General features: G+C 56.3%; 5 protein-coding genes across 5 annotated transcripts; all 5 read left to right on the forward strand.

Moving 5' to 3' along the window:
* Positions 1–59: 59 nt before the first annotated feature.
* GLRG_04157 (uncharacterized protein) lies at positions 60–4,140 on the forward strand (the record flags this gene model as incomplete). The annotated part of the gene is made up of 3 exons (XM_008094842.1): positions 60–2,864; positions 2,954–3,130; positions 3,196–4,140. 3 exons carry the CDS (start codon positions 60–62, stop codon positions 4,138–4,140), a joined length of 3,927 nt encoding a protein of 1,308 aa, XP_008093033.1.
* Positions 4,141–11,568: 7,428 nt separating this feature from the next.
* Positions 11,569–13,368, forward strand: GLRG_04158 (multicopper oxidase; the record flags this gene model as incomplete). Its single annotated transcript, XM_008094843.1, has 3 exons — positions 11,569–11,890; positions 11,949–12,150; positions 12,204–13,368. The coding sequence occupies 3 exons, from the start codon at positions 11,569–11,571 to the stop codon at positions 13,366–13,368; spliced, it is 1,689 nt and encodes a 562-aa protein (XP_008093034.1).
* Positions 13,369–14,853: 1,485 nt separating this feature from the next.
* On the forward strand, positions 14,854–15,120 carry GLRG_04159 (uncharacterized protein; the record flags this gene model as incomplete). Its single annotated transcript, XM_008094844.1, has 1 exon — positions 14,854–15,120. The coding sequence occupies one exon, from the start codon at positions 14,854–14,856 to the stop codon at positions 15,118–15,120; it is 267 nt and encodes an 88-aa protein (XP_008093035.1).
* Positions 15,121–17,394: 2,274 nt separating this feature from the next.
* On the forward strand, positions 17,395–17,849 carry GLRG_04160 (uncharacterized protein; the record flags this gene model as incomplete). The annotated part of the gene is made up of 2 exons (XM_008094845.1): positions 17,395–17,613; positions 17,805–17,849. 2 exons carry the CDS (start codon positions 17,395–17,397, stop codon positions 17,847–17,849), a joined length of 264 nt encoding a protein of 87 aa, XP_008093036.1.
* A 1,372-nt stretch (positions 17,850–19,221) lies between these two features.
* GLRG_04161 (gamma-glutamyltranspeptidase) lies at positions 19,222–21,332 on the forward strand (the record flags this gene model as incomplete). The annotated part of the gene is made up of 4 exons (XM_008094846.1): positions 19,222–19,386; positions 19,450–19,468; positions 19,575–19,924; positions 20,019–21,332. 4 exons carry the CDS (start codon positions 19,222–19,224, stop codon positions 21,330–21,332), a joined length of 1,848 nt encoding a protein of 615 aa, XP_008093037.1.
* Positions 21,333–21,338: the final 6 nt, after the last annotated feature.

The following is a 21,338-nucleotide window of genomic DNA, read 5'->3' on the forward strand; positions in this document are numbered from 1 at the left end:
GGATTCCAGACGAGGACGTCGTGGCCGACAACCCTGAAACGGAACCTACGGAACCCGTTATGGACGACACACCGGATCCGGATCCTATTGAAACTGTGGAAGAAGATTCTCCTATCAATCTGTCTGCGACGGATACTCAAGAGAGCCAAGGCACTGCGATTGCAGTAGAGCCAGGTACTGTGGTTTCCGACGAAACTGCCGTCGAAGAGCCTGCTGTCAAAGAGCCTGCCACTACAGAAGAGCCTCATACAGCTGAAGAGCCTGTTGTTTCTAAGGAGCCTGCTTCTGAAGAACCTGCAGCTCCTGAAGAACCTGCTGCTTCTGATGAGCCTACTACAGTCGAAGAGCCCACAGTCGAGGAGCCTGTTGCTGTCGACGAACCTCCTGTGGTTGAAGAGCCTGCTGTCGAAGAGCCTGCCGTCGAAGAGCCTGCTGTCGAAGAGCCTGCCGTCGAAGAGCCTGCTGTCGAAGAGCCTGCTGTCGAAGAGCCTACAGTCGAAGAGCCCGTTGCTGTCGACGAACCTCCTGTGGTTGAAGAGCCTATAGCCGAAGAGCCTACAGTCGAAGAGCCCGTTGCTGTCGACAAACCTCCTGTGGTTGAAGAGCCTCCCGTGGTTGAAGAGCCTATAGCCGAAGAGCCTACAGTCGAAGAGCCCGTTGCTGTCGACGAACCTCCTGTGGTTGAAGAGCCTCCCGTGGTTGAAGAGCCTATAGCCGAAGAGCCTACAGTCGAAGAGCCCGTTGCTGTCGACGAACCTCCTGTGGTTGAAGAGCCTGCTGTCGAAGAGCCTGCCGTCGAAGAGCCTGCCGTCGAAGAGCCCGTTGCTGTCGACGAACCTCCTGTGGTTGAAGAGCCTGCTGTTGAAGAACCTACTATTCTTGAGGCGCCTGCTACAGTCGAAGAGGCTGCTACAGTAGAAGAGCCTCCTGCTGTCGAAGAGCCTGTTCCTATTGATGAACCTCCTGCGGCTGAAGAGCCTACTGCTCCTGCCGTCGAAGAGTCTCCTGCTGTCGAAGAGCCCCCTGCTGTCGAAGAGGCCGCTACAGTCGAAGAGCCTCCTGCTGTAGAAGAAGAAGCTGTGGTCGAAGAGCCTGTTGTCGAAGAAGTTGAGGCTTCACTTCAAGACACCACAGAGGCCTCTACAGAGGAAATACCTGTTGAAAAGCCATCTGATGGCATAGTAACTGAGCAGCCAGCTCCTGAGGACATCACCCCAGAGACTGAAGCTAGCGGTTCAGTGTCTGAAGAGCCCATAGCAGAGTCTTCGGTGGATGAAAATTCTGCTGCAACAGACGCGGCTATAGAGAAAGAAACATCTGAGGACCCTGCTGCAGCAGAAGCACTGTCTGCAGAATCCATGACTGAAGAGCCATCCGCAGAAGAAGCTGTTCCTGATAGCGTCCCTGCAACTGATCCTACCCCCGAGTCAATCTCTGAGGGCTTGGCGCTGGACGAGACTGCCCCTGCAGAAACCGCTACCCCTGAGGAAGTTATTCCTGCCGAAGAACCTGCAGCCACAACAGCTTCCGACGTACCCGTCGAAGATGCTACTTGTCAGGAACCGACCACCGATGGTGATATCACTGAAACTGCCCCAACTGAGCCAGCTGAACCGTCAGCGACAGAAACGGGAGTAGAGGCAACCGAACAAACAGAAAAGGCGTTGGATACCGCACCTGAGGCCGTGGTGGAGGAGGCCGCACCCGCAGAGACCACTCCAGAAGATGTCACACCCGAGGACTCTGCTGCAGTCGATGCTACTGTCGAAGAGCCAGCATCACATGCGGCTGCTTTAGAAGAAACAACAGTAGCCGAACCGACCCCTGCAGACTCCGCCCCTGAATCTGCGACAAATAACGCTTCCCCAGAGGCTATATCGGCGGAGACAGCTTCCAACGAAGTCAACAATGAAGAGCCTTCGACATCTGATGAGCACTCCGCTCAAGAGATTGCGGATCCAGAGGTGGCAAGTGAGGAAATTGCAAAGGAAGACGACCTTGAAGAATCTTCCCCGGCAGATATTAGAGGTGACAATCCAGCAGAGGGCGAGTCGCAACCAGAGGATCAAGCGCAAACTGCTCCCGAAGTATCCACCATTGAGACCCCCGTTGAGCACGGATCCTGTGAAGAACCGCCATTACCACAGCCGAACAAGATCGATGAAGCAGAGAAAGCCACGGAAGAAACTTCAACAGCTCCGGAGGGGGAGGGCGCTACACCTCAGGAACCGCACACAGAATCTAAAGAAACCGCCCTGACTGTCGAGAATGAGGATACACACAGCAACGACGAGCTCATCGCAGGAGCTGTTGCCGCTGCTGGTGTTGGCGTTGCAGGATATCTGGCTGCCGCCAATATTAGGAAAGACTCGGGCGATGACAACACCGCAAGGGAGGTTCCTGGATCCAATACAGCAGACGCTATCTCACGTCGAAGCTCGGTGGACAAGTTGACCCAAACTCTCGCAAACCCCCCACCATCAAGGCAAATTATTATTGCCGACCAAAAAGACGCCGATGTGGACGCCAACTTCAACCTTGTACAGCGAGAAGGTTATTCAGACTCTGGGACGCAAACAGATACTTCAGTTTTGAGTCTTCGTCCCTCGACACCAGCCGTGGTTTTACCTGAACTCCCCATATCACCAGCGGCCAAAGAAAGATCAAAGGCTCTAAGAAGACAACGGAAGGTCTCCATCAAGAAAGCCGAAGAGCTTGTGGCAGCTGCCGTGATTATCTATGCTACGGCGGAGGCCCTCCGCTCACCCATGCGCCCTTTGTCCCGGAGCACTCAAATTACCAAGGCCACGAGCAACTGGGAGCCACAGATTAAGATCAAACCGAAAAGGGCCTTTTTATCGAGGGTTCTCCCCGGGCTTCTTTCTAGACGCAGGAGTACTACCACTACGGGAACGGGCAAAACTAGCAGATTTGGTACTAACTTTTTTCGCAGAAAAGAAGGATGCAGAGGCTCGTGAAAAGCACCGGCGACGCCGCCACTCTTCTACTCACCACCTATCATCGCACTCTAGCCGCAGTCGAGGCGAAGAAGAAAACAGAGACGACAGCAGACGCTACTCACATCACTCCCATCACTCCCATCACTCCAGCCGACGACACCGTACAGACAGTGAGCGGTCTCTCCGATCTGGCGACTCCGCCCCTCGCACTCCACCGGAACCTCTAAAGAGACAGGACAGCGGTTTCTCGGAAAGCCCACAGACCGTCATTCACCGAAGACTCCGGAGCGAACGCAGTGAGCACAGTGAGCGTAGCGGGAGGACGGAAAGAAGCGAGCGCAGCAGTCGCTCTGAACGAACTCCTGAAGAACAAGCCGCCCATGATCGCCGCAAGGAAGAACGCAGACTTGCGCGTGAAAAGGAGAAAGAGCGCGAAAAAGAGAAAGAGCGTGAACGCGAGGCTGAGCGTGAGCGGGACCGCGACCGCAACAGACGCCGCGAGAGAGAACGCGAGCGCGAGCGCCAGCGTGAGATGGAACGCGAAGCCGAAGAAAAGGCGCGGTCATATCGCAAGGGCAAGGAGCCCGAGGTCATGGCCAAGCCTGAGGAGATGGCGGGACGCAGCCATCGCCGCTCTCGCCGCCACAGCACCGCAGAACAACACCGTCCGGAGCGTACCCTCAGCAAGAGAAATCCCAGGGACCCCTCACCAGGAAAGACGAAGAACTTTTTCAGCCTCCATGACGAAGGTGCGATTGAATCGAAACCCCCTCCCCAGGATCCCCCTCCCCCAGAAATCAAGAGCGGCATGCCAACGGATGACAATGCAGGACAAGAAGAGGCAACTGGTTCACGCAGTCTCCCGAAGCGGTCCAACACGACGCGCGAGAGACACAGCCACAGCCACAGCCACAGCCATACCCGTCGGTCTGAAGACGTTGGAAGACCCAGCAAGCTGCAGAAGGCACGTGAGCAAGTTGCCGAAGAAGCATCGCGTAAGGCGGCCGAAAAGCCCAGGTCACATCATTCGGATGATACTCGGCGGCGCGCCCGCGAAGAAGAGCGACGAAGGACGAGAGACGTCGAGAAGGAAAGAGACAGGGGCAGAGAAAAGGAGAAGGAGAAGGAGAAGGAGAAGACAAGCGGGATCAAGGGCATGTTCAAGCGGCTGTTCAACTAATGACATGCACGTAATGATGTTATGACGATGAGTGCATGCGGACTGGATGTGTTACGCATAGGAATTAGACTACGTATGTTTTGGGGGGTGTCCGGGATATGATTTAGATGATGGACGATTTACACCATGGACTTTACGGATAACGTGTTAGGAACCGAATTTGCAATGTCTGATGAGCGTCGAACAAATTCCATGTCACAAATTCTGATATTCACAAGGCTGATACTCTGAGGCGTAAAACTGGGTGAAGCTCATTCCATGGCAACGAAGGGGGTCTAATGTCTAGGTAGTGTGAATCAGTGGGCTGGTCAAGCTCGGGGGTCGGGCGAGGACACTCGGAATCGACTCGTGAGCCGACTTGCCAACATACCTTCCCATTTTCCCACTCTCGAGATGATCAAAATACTCTTTTGGTCTGCAGGACCTTTTCCCCAACGTCATGATAGCCTTCTTCTCCCGCATGAGTCCCAAAGATATATGAGAACGAGGCTGGCGGGGGTAGGTGGACATCAGAAGACGGGCCGAGGTCTTGGGAAACAAACACGCACCCGATTCAGACGGACAGATAACAGCTCCCCTTCTGGCCAAGAAGAGAAATACACAAAAAGGTGATGCGCTTGTGGGCGGAGTCGTCGCGTTATCATTGTTTGAGGGTTCAGGGAAAAGGGGGAGAAGGGAGGTTGAGGGTGGAAGCGTCTTCGCAGTTTTCATTCCTAGTTTCTTCTTTTTTTCTTCTTTTTTTTTCCCTCCTCCTCTCATTTGAGCACGGTGTAGAGCGAGCCCTTGGTAGATTCAAGTAGAGGGTACTCGTGTGTGAGATGGCCGCGACCACCATAGGCAATCTTGGGCAACAGGGGGGAGGTTTAGTTATCAGATTCCACAGTATTGCGCTTTATAGATATGTATTTGTAGCCTTCTGTTGGATTCGCTTGTAGACATGGCACTTATAGGTTTTTTTTTCTGCGCCATCTTTTATTGCGATTATGTACTTGTGCGATCCTTTGAGGGACTATCTTGTCTTGGTTCCGGATGGTTAAAGGAAGATATAAACTACAATAGGTACAATACAAAATCACGACACAACCCAAGTACAAATACATGTTGTATTGTATTGCGTAAGTATATACATATATTACCCTCTTGTCTTGGACACGTATGTCTGTATGATTGAGCCGGTCTGGCTTGCCTTTTCGTCTGCACCGGCCACTGTTTCGAAATGCGGCTGTCGCGACGGCCCGACGCTCTTCGGGCGTAGTCAATCGTTGGCGACGTCCCCGGGTCCGGAGGCCGGGTTGTGAGCTCCCGGGTCCGAAATCTTGACGTCACCGGCACCCGCGTCCGACGCTCCCCCCTCTCCCCCCTCAGTGATATGCATTTTTCTGAAAAAGTTCTGGGGGAGCCTAAGGTAACAGCCCATTCACGTCGCATTCTGGCCTTCACCTAAGTGAGCGTGGAGTGTGCGCCGTCCTGACCGGAAGGGACCATGTGCTACCTACGCTACGTATAGTGTGTTACAGGTAAGGTCAGGGCTGCATTTCCATGTAACCGCGTCTCGCTTTTCCTCCTGATACGCGCCCATCGGGTGGGGCAAGCGCGATGTTTCCTTCGGAGGGTGTGTCCACATGTGGAGCCCCCTGAACACACACCAGTTCATGGCCGCTGCGACTTCCTGACTCTCCACGAGGGGGGTAAACTTTAATCGATATTGCTGCGTGATGGTCCAGTCGTGCGAGTAGATGCGCACGCAGTCTGGTCAGCGGCGATTGCAAACGCCAGTTTGGGGCCCTGCAGGTGCCTGACAACTGGATCAACGTGCGTTGACCTGTCCGTCTGATATCGGAGAACTGTACTGGCAAAGCATGCTTTCCATCGCCACGTTGATAATTCAAGGTTGGCTTCTAATGACATTGGACGCCTCGAAGCTTCGCAGGGACTGTCATGAGCACGTACTGCTGATGGTCTTTTGCTGAGCTGGCGCAAGCCCACTTGTGCCTGGCCTATGCTCATCGACGCTGCCTCAGCAACCAACGCAGAGCATCTCGTGTGTGACGATGGCGCTTTCCGGCCTGGGCACTTGATACTTGCACCCGGTAGGTACGTTGTGAGCGGTCCTGCGAAGCCGCGACGTGTGACTCCATCGCCCTCGAGCTAACCTAGATCAAGAAGCACGTCCTCCTGATGTTGTCTTCTATCTTGACGGTTATGAGTGACGAATGGCAAACCCCTCTTGGACTAGGCTGCTATTGCGACGTTGATAGCTGTCACTTTAACGCCGGGGCTTGGGCGTCTCTTGACATGGTGATAATTTGTGAGAGTGGCGAATGCAGGCCAGTCGGTCTAGCCAGTCACGACGGCCGATGACGGCGGGCAAAGACGGATGGCATGTCGGAGCGCATGTTGATACGACAGTACGCGCCGATTCGAGGTGGAGGCCGAGAGGAGTTGGTTTCCGGCACCTACTCCAGGGCCGACGCTGCATGCAGCGAAGCCGTAGCGAAATTTGTGAGCTCTTCCTGAGACCATGCACATCTTTTCCTGAACAGGTATCCTCCTCGTTGCCCATGGCGGAGGCCGCGGCCGATTGTTCCACTCTCGTGCTTCTATGACACCAGCGTCTCGATGGGCCAGAGAAGACACGATAGCATTATGATTAGTGGCTCACTCAGGAGAACGAAGCGGCTATTACTCCGTACGTATTGTTCAATCACTGGCACAGCCTTATAGCAGTGGGTTTAAGCAGGCAGTCTTGGGGCAGGCGGTGTGTCGTGCCTTGCATCCCGTGAGGCTTCGGACGTCCCCATGAAGTCAGAATGCGAAGAAGAGAGCGGAGCCATTTCCCACACCTAATACGGAGTGCGGAGTACATGATAGGAGTTCTCGGTCAACTTCCTTGCTCCGACACCGACCGAACATTTACGGGTCGGCAGTTGCAGTGGGTCCGGAGTGGGGGGTCGAGCGAGAGGGACGTGCGTGTGGCGGCGTACAGGTACATTGTAATAGCAGATAGCTCGCGCCGAGTTGACAACGTGAAGGAAGCAAGCAAGCACCAAGACGCGGCTTGAATGGTTTGCTGCAGGTGGATGAGAACCGCCTGTTGAAATGGCACGGCATTGGAGATGAGAGGATCAGTAATGGAGGCTGCTTTGAGGCCTTCTTTCCGGAAATAATAATAGCTCAATGCTAGCCGTGAAGAGGCTAGGTATGTGGCCCACACGATCGAGTGCCGGCGGCAGTGGCTAAGCCAAGTGGGTGGATCGACAAGCCCGATATAGAGCTAGAGACGAACGGTATTGTGATAGTACTGCGAGGGCATGCGATAGTCCGTTAGTGGTCAGTAGGCAGTCCTGGTGGTATGGGACAAGCATGTATCGTATAGCACAGGGCAGGAAGCAATGTTAGCTAGGTATTTTGAGGGTGGATCAAGCGAGTAGAATCCCACATAAGCCTCAAAGGACAACAGCCGTGGATTTTACGATTCCTAGGGCACTTTCCTGAGAAACCGACGCACAAACACCAATGACCGGCAGGGATGACGCTCGGCCGCCGATGTCCAAGGTGCAGAAGGTATCCGACCCCGGCCTCCCCCCCTCTCTCTCCTGCGTCGAAAAAGGTCGTGTCAAAAGGGGCAAGGCCTTGGATATTGGGGCCGATGACGGCAGGAACTCTTCCTATTGGGTAACGTGGGCTTCGGTCAGGTCGATCAAGCGAGCAGGGCGTCTCGCGGCTGTGGATGCTAGGATTCGTTACAGTGGGTTTGGTTTGGTTTGCTTGGTGATGTCGCTCGATTGATGACACGTTGGGATTTGATGAGGATTTGTAACAAGTCGCCGGTGGGCTGTCGTGTCCATGTCTTCGTCGTCGTCGTCGCCGTCGCCGTCGCCGTCGTTGATGTGTTGTCGTTGTCAAGATGGCGGCTCTGGGGGCATCCCCATCAGGGCGGAGTTGACCACTAAGATGCACCGGGAGTGGCGCATATGCACGGCGGCAGCGTCGCTTGGCTAGCGCCTGCATTTAGTGGCCGAGCCTAGCGAATAGTAAACAGGTTATTGAGTAATTACTAGGTACCTAAGGCGGGAAGGCTCAGGATGCCTGCCTGCCTGCCTGCTTCTGTTTCCCTTATCCGTACCTGGGTCCCTTAGGGGTAGATACCCCCCACCTACGGGTACGTGTACGGATACAGTACCTAATGATGCGTACAGTAGCTATCCGTATCTGCACACTGCGCTCTGTAGTACCTATCCATCGAGTGCGGGTCACATACTACGTATCATGCTTGCCATGCAGCTTCAAGGTGAAGGGGGGGCTTGAGGCTCTCCGGATGCAACTCGACGATACACCCCGATTCCCGCACCTCCTTCTTTGCCCTCCCCCCCTGCCCCCTGCTTAACCATTTTAACTCCGCCCTTCGGGAAGAAAGACCTCCACAACCCGCCGTCGGCACACGCAGTAGTTCACTGCCGCTGCTACCTATGTAGGTGACAAGCATGCAAATACACGCTTCTACCGTACTAATTGAATGGTAACAGCAGAGTAGTATCGACCACACAGACACAAGACGACGACGACGACGACGACGACGACGACGACGACGACGACTACGCACTGACTACTTCCGGCACACGAGTCAACCACGGCCCATCCCGGCCTGCGGCTGACACACCCCTGATTGATACAAGAGAAGAATGGGAAAAGGGGAAAGGGAAGGGGAGAAAGGACGAGACACACACACACACACACACACAGAGAGAGAGAGGGAGAAGGGGAGAAGCAAGGAACAGCTTTCGAAGCGCCACCTCCTCTATCGTGCAGCACACATCAAAACGTCAAACATCCAACATCTCGTATATCGTAGATCGATGGCCACACCCACACACACGTCGTATGCAACAGCATCACATACCAGGACCCTCGCAGCTTTGACCAAGGCAGGTGCGCCTACTTACACACACTAGTGTACGGACGTAATGCAGGGGCATCCTGCCGTACCTAGTGTATCTGGCGTCTACGAATCTACTACGGAGTAAGATACTCTTCCCTCCCACTTCGTCTCCATACAAGTTCCATAGCAAAAAGATTGCCCACAACTGACCCCTCTTAGTTAGCCTTGGCCAAACGCATGGTTTGTGTGCAGTGAGTGGTCCTTTGCTGTGCGCGGTACGTAACCCATGACATCCCAACCGGTACCACCTCGCGCACGCTGTCGGGAACTGCATACGCAAGCAATCATGGTCCGAAAGCCCTTTCCGCCAATGTAACCTCCTCAGCCAACAAGCCCTTCTTCGAATCAAGCATGCTTTGTACGACAATCGCTCAATTGCTTCCAGAGCCTAATCGCCACGGCCCATTTGTTCCTGTCGATCCGCTTCGGAGCTCCCAAAGACCATTCCTGAAGCCTGCGCCGACAGCAACACGCCGAGGAGCGAAAGACGCGCGTTCGGAACTCGCCAACATTAAACCATTTCCACATCACCATTGGATGCCCGACATTATGTTGCGCTCCTCCGAGTCATATCACCAGTCGCCAGGCTTGCGGGATGATACGGGTCGAATTTTTTCACCCTCTGGTTTCTTGGCGTTAGACGATGCTGCAACCTTGTGGTATGTGCACGTCCAGATTTGGCCGACGACCTCTTCTCGCTTGACTGCTCTGTCCCCTCCGGCCCCCCAACTTTTTCCGCACACACAATCTAACCCCCTTTTGTCCCGTTTGACGCGCCCGCTCCCATCGTGGACGGAGTTTTCCTGATCTGACGCCTCCCGCCTCTTGACGCCGCTGCGTTGGGTGTAGCACGATGGCCCATGGGAAGGGGGGGTTCTCGGACTTACATGGCGGACAGGGGAACCCTTGCCATCGGAGGAACGCCACTATTTACGGAGTAGGTACATACATACGGATACGGATACTGAGTAGTATATGCCTCGAATGCCAAGACTTATATTTTTCGCACGCTTCGACCTCCTCACCGTCAACGTCTCCTTTCGGCCTGCTGCCTGACCAACGCCGACCGTTCTCCCGCACCATGCTTGGCTTTCGACTTTTTCTCATTGGCCGTTAGAGGTGGGCTCTCTTATCCGCATCGGGTTACGACAAGTCATCAAGGGTTCACAGATCGGTGCCCATTGGAACAATTGGGTACTAGTAAATCTGGACACAAGGTCGCAATGCCGTCTCTTCGGGCTTAGCCTCCTTCAGGGACCACAGATATCCAAGAGGTCAACATTGTTCCATATCTCGCTCTTGCTGCATTCGAAAGGTCCTACCTCGCAGAAGAGACGTCAACGGTCGCTGTTCGGCTTGACAGCGCCTGTGGGAGCTAATGCACACGCACACGCACGTCTCGATAGTGGCTGATGCCTAGACGGCGGGCTAAACACGAAAGCTGCTCCTTCGTGGGCCTAGTACGATCCTACCAAACGCACATGCTAGCTTCCGCGGCGCCTGCGCGCAGGCCTATCAAAATAAAATTTCGCGCGAGCGGAAACACCGTTTTCATCACACTGTATGTCTCGTTGTTCCGCCACTATAGTCCAAATCTCAAAAGTGTGTGCTCCTATATTGGCTCTATATAACACTAAAGAGTGTTAAACACAAGATTAACAAGCTAAAATAAACATACAGGAGTCTAATCGGACAGTACCATGGCCCATGGGTTACCTTGAGCTTTCCCTTGCCCTCTTCAAGGGCCGATATCAGACAAGGAAGGGTGAAGAAAAGGGGACGGGGCTTTCGTGGTGCAGTCCAAGACTCCATCCGCCTTCGGCACCCCCCCCCCCCCCCCCCCCCACCTGCACATCATCCAGTCCAAGACATCCATATCGACTTGACCCTAGGGTCTGTGTAAGTGACCCGCCTGGACATGGGCAACGCATTCCCATGTCGGTTCGAGGATGAAAATTGGAGGATTCATGTACCCTCTGACTGACAGGACTCACTCTCCTTTCCAATCACCGAGCCCACATGGCTATACTTCACCAGTACAAGGCGATATTTGCCGTCTAGCCATGGTTCAACTTGCCAAGGCAGGTTCCTCCACCGCGGCCGAGCATACAACAACCCGACAATCTTTCCATGTGGGACTGGCCTCTCGGGTCAGGGGTGAGCTAACCCTCGGAGGGCAGCATCGAGAGAACGCTGCGAACCTGTGCCGGGGGCCCAGCTTCCGTGATGACGAACGTCGAAGAGCGGAACACCCTGTTTAGGTCACCCTATGATGCTCGAAAGCTCGTGTTCGAATCCTATAAAGCCAAAGGAATCTGCCCTCCATCATGGAAAGTTTCCCAGACACCATCGCTCGCTTCTCACAGCATCGTCCTCCTTCCTTTTCCGCCCTCCTTCGTTTATAGGGCTTCTGCAGCATCGTTCGTTAATCAGACTGACACCGTCGTCCTCACATTCGTTCCAAGTCCTTCCACATACAGCTGCCCGGCATGTATAAACACTCGCTTTTGGGATGCTTCGCGCTCCTGTCCTCCGCCTTTGTCTCTGGCGCCCCTTACTCCCCCACCAGCCCGGTCGAGAAGCGTCAGGACTGCGTCTTTGACTCGGCCCTGAACCCTTCTTGCTGGGATGGCACTTACGATCTCTCTACTAACTGGTACGAGGAGGCCCCCCACACCGGGGTCGTCCGCGAGTACTGGTTCGAAGTCACCAACACAACCTTGGCTCCCGATGGAGTCGAGCGCATGGTCCTGTCCATCAACGGCACCGTTCCTGGACCTACCATCGTCGCCGACTGGGGTGATACTGTCGGTGAGTAGCCGGTCTCTCTTTGCAATCGCGCCGTACAAGTTACTGACAGCTTCGCCAGTCGTCCACGTGAAGAATGCCATGCAGAACAACGGCACCAGTATTCACTTCCACGGCATCCGTCAGAACTACACCAACGAGGCCGATGGAGTTGCCTCCATCACCCAGTGCCCTACCGCTCCGGGAGACTCCATCACTTACACCTGGCATGCGTCTCAGTATGGTTCCTCGTGGTACCACAGCCACTTTGCCCTCCAGGCCTGGTTCGTTCAAACCCCCACGATGCAGAAACGTCCCTCAGCTAACAGAATCTTAGGAACGGTGTCTTTGGAGGAATCATGATCCGCGGTCCCGCCTCCGCCCCCTACGACGAGGACCTCGGCACCATCCTCCTCAACGATTGGTTCCACCAGACCACCGACGAGCTCTACGGGGTCGCCTCCAGCGGCGGCCCGCCCACCCCGCAAACGGGCTTGATCAACGGCTTCGGCATGTACAAAGGCCTCGGATCGCGATTCACAACGGCCTTTGAGAGCGGCAAGTCTTACCGCATGCGCCTCGTCAACGCCGCCATCGACACGCACTGGAAGTTCATGATCGACAACCACACACTCGAGGTCATCGCGGCCGACTTCGTGCCCCTGAACCCCTTCAACACCTCTGAAGTCTCCATCGGCATCGGCCAGCGCTACGACGTCATTGTCCGTGCTACCCAGAACTCGGGTGACTACTGGCTCCGCGCCATCCCCCAGCTCTCTTGCAGCGCCAATGAGAACACGCTCGACATCAAGGGCATCGTGCGCTACGACAACACCTCGACGGCCGACCCCCTCGGCGATGTGCCGACGTACATGGACGACTGCAAGGACATGCCCATGTCCCAGCTGGTCCCCGTCGTTCCCCTCGAGGCCGGACAACAAGCGTACCAGGACACTCTCACTCTCGGTCTCCAGGTCGTCAGCAGCCAGTTCAAGTGGACCCTCAACAACAACACCTTCCTCTCTGACTGGGGCTACCCGACCGTCGAGCAGATTTTCGACGGCAACCAGAATTACACGGCGGAGCAGCACATTGTCCACCTCGACGAGGCCAACTCCTGGGTTCACTTCATCATCCAGAACCCCCTCGGACTCGCTCACCCCATCCATCTCCACGGCCACGACTTCTGGGTCCTCGCCCAGGGCACCGGCACCTACGACGCCTCCGTCCCTCTGCAGACTGTCGACGCGCCCCGTCGCGACGTTGCCATGCTGCCCTCTTCCGGGTACCTTGTCATTGGGTTCTACACCGACAACCCTGGTGCCTGGCTGATGCACTGCCACATCGGCTGGCACACTTCCCAGGGCTTCGCGCTCCAGCTCATTGAGCGCCCGAACGAGATCGCTGCCATCACCAACACCGACAAGGTGACCGATACCTGCACGAAGTGGAATGCCTACGTCTTGGCGAATTCAGTTCACCAGGAAGACTCTGGTGTCTAAACAGACAACTTCCACACACACACACACACACACACTCACTCGCTCTCTCTCTGTCTCTCTCTACCACACGTACACACACAAACGTACATACACACAAGCACATGTACACACCACAACGGCCTTCGAATCTGTAGATACGAAGGACGATCACGTAATGAATGTCTCCTATATCTTCCTAATACTTGCTGCTTGCGACGGGGTTCACGACGGAAGCACAGCACACGCTACAGGTGGAAAAGTCTTTTCTTTTCCCGTATTCATTGTAAATAGTAATTATAACGTCAAGGTTGTAACTCGAACATGCCCCGAATCCGGTCTAGTGATGTTCAATGCGCGCGCCATGCAGGTTCTTTTAAACATCAAACCTTGGTAGCTGAACTGCTCGGACCCAAATTCTCTGTTTTCTTGGGTCCAAAGCCTGGTCTTTCATTTCGACAATCAACTACCGAAGCCACAGATGTGGTCCGCCCGCCAGAATGTGGGAGGGATCAGGGTACATATATATAGTACGTACCCTGGCGGAAAAGGTGGGGGAGGGGTTGGACCCCCAAAAGAGAAGGAAGGGGGGATATATCTGGTTGGTTAAGAAATTGTCCGAACGCAAATGCCGCCGATGCCGTTTAACCACATGCCCTGTGCGCTGTCAACACGGAAGTCCGTCCCGTTGAGCGTCTTTACCGAGCAGGTTACGGTCGCCAAATGAGATGAGCGAGGGACCTCATCATTGTTGGCTTGGTGACTGCGCCCCTCCACCTCCCCAAACTCAACCCCGGATTTCGACGCTCCCCCTCTGCATGGCCTGTCTATCTGGGCTGCTGCCCAAGAAGAAACGGAAGAGTTGCCAAGCTCGAGGAGCGCCTGCCAAGCCATCAGCACTTACATTTCTGTGACTTTACCCTCCGACGCGAGAAAACGAGGTGCTGCGGTCTCTCGTTGGAATGGTTTCTTGGCTAGGTGGGCGAGGGCGAAAAGGGCTGCAGAATGGCGGGCTGCGCTGCATCCCTCCACCGCCAAGGATAACAAGCTTTGCCGCGCCCGATGATGGAGGGGTTCGGGGCGGACGCGATCGACCAGCATCGGCTCCCCGCCAACGGCATTACGTAGACGAGGTTGAGTCCTAACGGGTCGGCTCCAAGGAGCGGCTGTCAATTAACCACGCCTTTCAGAGATGTGAATGGCGAGAGGCCATATTACCCCGTGGGGGAGGGTCGGCGATTACCCCTACTGGGACGGAACGGCCTATGACATGGCGCCCTCGTCTTGAGTCTTTACCCTCCTCCTTGGTCGAGGCCGAGAGGGGGGGTCTGCAGCCGCCGCTGATCGTTGCGGTCATGACGCACGAATACCGCGTCGAGCTGGAACGGCGCTTCAAGCGCAACATCTACCCCAGGCTGCTCCCGACCATCGTCTTCATTCATGTACATCCTGTTTAATTTTGCCGCCCACGTTTTTATTTTTATTTTTTTGGCCCCTGACCCCGTCCCGATGGATGGAAACAGGAACTGCATTGACCGGAACAACATCGCGATCGCGCGCCTGGCCGGCCTCGAGCGCGATCTCAAGCTGGACCCGGACTCGGGCCAGTTCCAGACGGCGGTGAGCATCTTGTTCTTCGGCTACCTGCTCATGCAGGTGCCCTCGAACCTGTTCCTCAACATGATCGGGAAGCCCGCGCTGTACCTGCCCACCTGTGTAAGTCAAAGCACAGCGAAGCAAGAAAGAAAAAAAAGCCCCTCCGTCGCGCCTTGGTAAAGGGGGGGGGCTGTATAGGAAACAAAAACCGGCTGACGTTCACGACACCGTAATCTGGGAGGAGGCCGGGTACTGGAGACGGAGGGCTCTCTGCCAACAGACCCGATTGTGCTTCTGCTACAGCAGGGGGCAACTTGTGATGCGGAAGCGCTGGAACTTAAGCAAGTGACTCCTGGGCTTATCGGCGAAGGAGCCTCTCGAGTCAGGCCTCCTGGACAACAGGACAAGAATCGTTCAGGTAACCTTTTGTAGATCAGCTGTTCCTGTCTACCGTGGCAGAAGATGTGTCTCAATGACATGTCCCCGAAATTTACTTCAGACATACGCACAGCCCGGCGATGGTTGGTTGTGCAGCACCTGAGAACGAACGACGCGATCTGGATGGGGGAGACAGTTGCCCAATGCCGGCGCTCTGCAAGCTTTTCCCATCTAGTCCCATGTTTTCTCCTTTATTCCTCCTCTATTCTCATCCTTCCATCACCTAATATTCCCATCATCCAATATTCCAACCGGCCTTCTTTTGGATGAAGGGTTCTTTCCTGTTACCGGTATACATCATGCGAGTTCCTCGGTCGTGGCCTCTTCCCCCTTTGGCGAGACATCCGATATCCACCACTATGATCCGTCACGTATCCACGAGGGAAGATGGAAAGAACAGAACATGTGACTTGGGGAAGAGAGGACGATACTGGGATGCAGAGAAGAAGTAGATTGCTAGACTTGGCAATCTATTCATCTAAGTTCGACGGATTCGATATCTGTCATCCGTAGTAGGATCAAGAAAGCACCCAACCATGACCTGCGGCTCCTTGTTGTATCCGAACACCGCCAGCCCCTTGTCTGCTTTGTTCCATTTGTATCTGATTGCCCCCGGCGGATGTCCCTCTTGCTGACGGTTCCAAGGAGTCGCCGTATGGACTGTGAATGCCAAACTTTCCCACATTGGATCCGAGGGAGAGCGGCATGTTCCGAATTGCCTCCAAGTCTTCATCTCGACGACCCATCTCTTGCGTTCGCCATGCCACTTGGTCGTGATTTCGGCGTCCGTCGGGCATAGTGGGCACGACAGGGTTGTATTGCGCTGCATATCGGCGATGAATGCGGGCAGGGTGATGGAGTTGCAGCGTCCGTCATGGAGCTCCAGCTCGGCATCAAGATCCACGTTTGACTGGGAGGTAGAAGAAGAAAGATCCCACGCGACCCGGTGTTTGTATATACGTCCTCTTTCGTTGTCGTAAAGCCATTGTTCAAGTTTGAGCATATCACCTTCCGGATGGTATACTGTCTCGTGTATGTGTAGGAAAAGCTCGTTGTCGATGATGCGTGCTCGCCAAGTGTACCTGCAGTCTACAGTTACACTTCCTCCATAGAATCGGCTTCCATCCTTGTCAAGTATTCCCACAGGAAAGCCGTGGGCGTTCCCATATAGATGACGGTTCATGATTAACCGGGCATGGTGGTACGTCATCTCTCCATGACGTGAAGGTGGGTGAAAGCCTATTAGCTTACATGAAAGACCGCTTCTGACGCCAGAAAGCACCAAGCATCTTCTTATTCGCCACCATGGGTGGAGGATAGCACACTCGTGGCAATACAGAAGCTTCGGGACATCTCTTTCAAGCAGTGTGAGAAGTGCATCTTTTGAGCGGGCGTTGATAATTGGCGACTCGGGGAAATAAGAACAGTGGAGCGACCGACAAGTGAGGGCGAGTGACAGGACCGCTTCAGGTGATAGGTAGTCGATGACCATGAGCATAATCTCTGGCGGCAGCCTGAGGGTCGACCTCTGCCAGGGGACAAGCCTTGCAGCACGCCTCCAGAGCGAGATCAAATGTCGCTTAGCTGTGATTTCGCACATAGGATCGCGGAAGTGTGATTGCCGTGTAATGCAGAGAAGAAGAAGAAGAAGAAGCTCGATATCGTGAGGACAGGTGGTAAATGGTGTGCTGATACGTCGGTAGTGACCTATATAGTCATTAGGGATACCTGGATAGGTAACATGGCCGGTGAAGTAGGTACCTGGCTAGCTCCGTAGTGTGGCAGATACTCCAAGGACAGCCAAACTGCCCTATGGGCGTTGAACCATCTTCACGTGACACACCTCCACCTATCTCCCATTTCACCTCAGAACTGACTATTACAGCCCCGGTCGTCTCCCTCCTCCTGACGTGCCCGCCGTACGTCCTCTGTGTGATCACGACGTGCCTCAACGCGTGGCACGCCGACCGGAAGGGGGAGCGGTACCTGCACATCGTGCCGCCGCTCTGCGTAGCCATGGCGGCCTTCATCCTCAGGGCGGCGGCGCTAGCCTTCGTTAACGCCGTCAGCAACTGCAGCAGCATCCACGCGAGCTACCTATACCCGGCGCGCGACGGGCCGCAGTACAAGGCGGCGTTAGTGCACAACTGCGTCGCGTGCTTCGTGGCCGTCTGCGCGGTCATGGCGCTAAGGGTTCGTGCTGGCCGGGCTGAAACGGAGGCTGGACCGGGGCGAGTTCGTCAAAGGGGCCATCAACGCCGCGCCGGGGGCGGCGGCGGCGGCGCACGGGTTCCGGTTCAAGGCGTGACAAGGAGGCGGGGAGGAGGGGGGCAAAAGCCCGAACAGCTAGCTGCATTGTGTTCTCATGTTGTGTCTCACGGGGTTTTAGGGATGACGTCGTCTCAAGTTGACGTCCATGGATGTAGTCGGTCGCTCAGGCGATCCCTCGCAAGATGGAACGAATCAGGTAATACGGCAATGCAAAAACACAGATTGCATGAGCAGGCGGCATGAACATGAACAAACCCGCCAGAACAAAAGACGACAAGCGTGGCACCAGGCCAAAAACAGAAAGAGGAGGCATGAAACGCGCCTCATCGGACGTACAACTCTGGTCTAGCAGGGTCATCGCCAAGCCTTTCCCGCGGCCCGCATCCATGTTGCCTCTGGGGAAAAGCCTCTATTTTGACTCCCTTCTGGAAAGACAGAGGAAGGGGGGCAGCACGTGGACGCTGCAGGACTGGGCCGGGGTCCAAGCACACGAGGCTGTTTAGACTTCATCCAACTCGGGGTTTTTGTTTGCTTTTTCTGCTTTTTCTGGTTCCCTTTTAGGATCCGGAATACGTGGGCGAGCAGCTTTCCAATTAAAGAAGTCCGGGACGGGCGGGATGAGCCGTCGGTTTGGCGCATGCTTCTTTTTTCTTCTTCTTTTCCCTTTCTTGGAAGGTTGGTGGCCGAGTAGCCAAAGTCACTTACTTGACCGGCATTTCTGGACATGATAAAGACGAATCAAGACATGAGACGATGGACCAAGTCAGTGAGTGTGAGAGGGGCTGGTTCATGGGAGGAATCACAACTCCTAGAACCTTTTCCTTCCTGCCTTTGCATATGTGGCCGTGGTCGTAGCCGTCATCTTTTTTTTATATCAAATCCTCGAACCTGCATGTTTGGAGGTGTAGTGTTGGAGGCCGGGAACAGAGTGAAACAAGTCCCGGGTTTCGGGCGCTTTACCCGCAGCCAGCCGCCCGGTTGTAGGCCGGGTGGGCCTAAAAGCACGTGGAACAGCGCTGAAGAATTGTTTCGGTCCGCTGCAAGAGTCTGTCTTGGGGGCTTGTGAGGCTGCATTTGCTGGTGCAGAGCACACACACGCATCTATCGACCTGCCTCTCCCGGTAACGCGTGGCGAGCAAACCTAGGCAAGAAATTACGTACAGACGCTTTCATGGTTTATATTCTTCCTAGCCTTATCCGATGCTCCCTTGCTGGTCTCCCCCGCCCCCGACTGTCGGCATCCCACCACCCGCGGTGCCTCGTCGGTTATAAACTCCGGAGGCTAGGGAATAGGTTATCGGCAGTTCGCCTCCGAGCTCGCTGCGGCTTCGCCGCCCGTTGAACGACGCCCACCTGCTTGCTCTTCCTTTTATCTTAAAGAACCCGGCGAATCCCCGCAGATTTGACATTCGACTCGTCCGTTTCTCGAGTTGCGACCCGTTCGTCTAATCAACCTTGCTTGCTCTCTGCTAAGGGTACTAATACAAGTCCCTCCCCCTCCCTCCCCCCGCTCCCCCATCTCCTTGTCGTCATCATCTTGGTCAACAACCCCGCACCAGGACGAGATTCATCATGCCCCTCACTACAGAGTCCCTCCACTCGGCCCAGGCGGGCGACTTCGCGAGGTACGCGAGCCGCCGGAGCGTCGTTCACAGCACCAAGGGAATCGTTTCCTGCTCACAGCCCTTGGCCGCGAAATGCGGTATCGAAGTGCTTCGCGCCGGTGGCAATGCCGCTGTAAGTCAACCCTATCTCGTGTCGATGCATCATCCGCAGTAGCTGATTGGGGGTTCCGGATAGGACGCCGCCGTCGCAGTCGGTTAGTTCACTCCTCCCGGGGGCTGAGCACAGGTAGTGGTAGTAGCAGTAGTAGCAGTGGGAGGTATGCACGGTATGCTATGGCTAACACGTCCGGAATCGCCTAGCCGCCGGCCTGAACATAACGGAGCCCTGCTCGACCGGCATCGGCGGCGACATGTTCATTCTTTTCTACGACGCCGCCACCGGCAAGGTCTCGGCTATGAACGGCTCCGGCCGCTCCGCCAAGAGGGCCACCCTCGAGGCCGTCCGCAAGGACCTCGGCATCGCCGACGGCGCCTCGGGCAAAATCCCCATGAAGAGCGTTCACGCCGTCACCGTCCCCGGCGCCGCCGCCGGCTGGATCGACACCATCGAGCGCTTCGGCAGCGGCAAGGTCTCCGTCGAGCAGGTCCTCGCCCCGGCCATCGAGCTCGGCGAGAAGGGCTTCCCTGTCTCCGAGCTGACGAGCCACTCCGTACGTCTCATCCCCCTTCCCCCCTTTTCCGTCGCTCTTCCGTCCCAGCGCGGAAGAGCAAGCGGGAGTCAAGAAATGCTGACGGCGAAAGCAGTGGAACTCGGCCGAGAGACAGATCCGAGAGGCGTCGCCCAACTTCTCGGAGATGCTCAAGAAGGACCCCAAGGCGGCGGACGGCGTCAGGGCGCCCAACCCCGGCGAGATCATGAAGAACCCCACCCTGGCGCAGACCTTCCGCGCCCTCGCCAAGGACGGCAAGAAGGGCTTCTACACGGGCCGCGTCGCCGAGGAGCTCGTCAAGGTCGTCAAGGACCTGGGCGGCCGCCTCGAGCTCGACGACCTGGCGTACCACCTCGAGAAGGGCAGCGAGCCCGTCGACCCCATCTCGCTCAAGTTCAAGCCCACCCTCAAGAGCCAGGCCAACGGCCACGGCGCCGAGACCAACGGTGACGACGGCGCCGTCGAGGTCTGGGAACATCCCCCCAACGGCCAGGGCATCGTCGCGCTCATGGCCCTCGGCATCATCCAGGAGCTCCAGGCGTCGGGCGTCGTCTCCGCCTGGTCTCCGGAGGACCACAACACAGCGCCCTACCTCCACGCCATCATCGAGGCCCTCCGCCTCGGCTTCACCGACGCGAGCTGGTACGTCACGGACCCCAACGTCGTCCCCGTGCCGTCGGCCGCCCTCATCTCGCGCGAGTACTCAGCCGCCCGCGCCAAGCTCTTCGACCCGAACCGGGCCACGCAGACGCTGCACGTCGGCGAGCCGCCCAAGCACGCCTCGCCGGCGCTCCGGAGCAGCGACACCGTCTACTTCACCGTCTCGGACGAGCACGGCAACGCGGCGTCCTTCATCAACAGCAACTACGGCGGGTTCGGCACCTGCATCATCCCCCGCGGCTGCGGCTTCACGCTGCAGAACCGCGGCGCCAACTTCAGCCTCGACGCCGACCACCCCAACCGGCTGGAGCCCGGGAAGCGGCCCTACCACACCATCATCCCGGCCATGGCGACGAACCCGTCCGACGGCTCGCTGCACAGCGCCTTCGGCGTCATGGGCGGCTTCATGCAGCCCCAGGGCCACGTCCAGGTGCTCCTCGGCCAGCTGGTCGCCGGCCTCACGCCGCAGCAGGCGCTCGACGCGCCGCGCGTGTGCGTCGTCGCCGGCCTGCCCGACAGGGACGCCGACTTCGACTGGACCGTCAGCGTCGAGGAGGGCATGCCCGAGGAGACGGTGGAGGGCCTGCGCAGCCTGGGTCACAAGGTCGAGGTCGTCACGGGGTCTGAGAGGTCCGTCTTCGGCCGCGGCCAGATCATCAGGTATAGCGTCGACCCGGTCGAGGGGACCGGCGTGTGGTCGGCGGGGAGCGACCCGCGCGGCGACGGCGCCGCGTACCCGGCGCTGTAGTGGTGC

Source organism: Colletotrichum graminicola (genome assembly GCF_000149035.1).
Source record: "Colletotrichum graminicola M1.001 genomic scaffold supercont1.13, whole genome shotgun sequence".
NCBI lineage: Eukaryota > Fungi > Ascomycota > Sordariomycetes > Glomerellales > Glomerellaceae > Colletotrichum > Colletotrichum graminicola.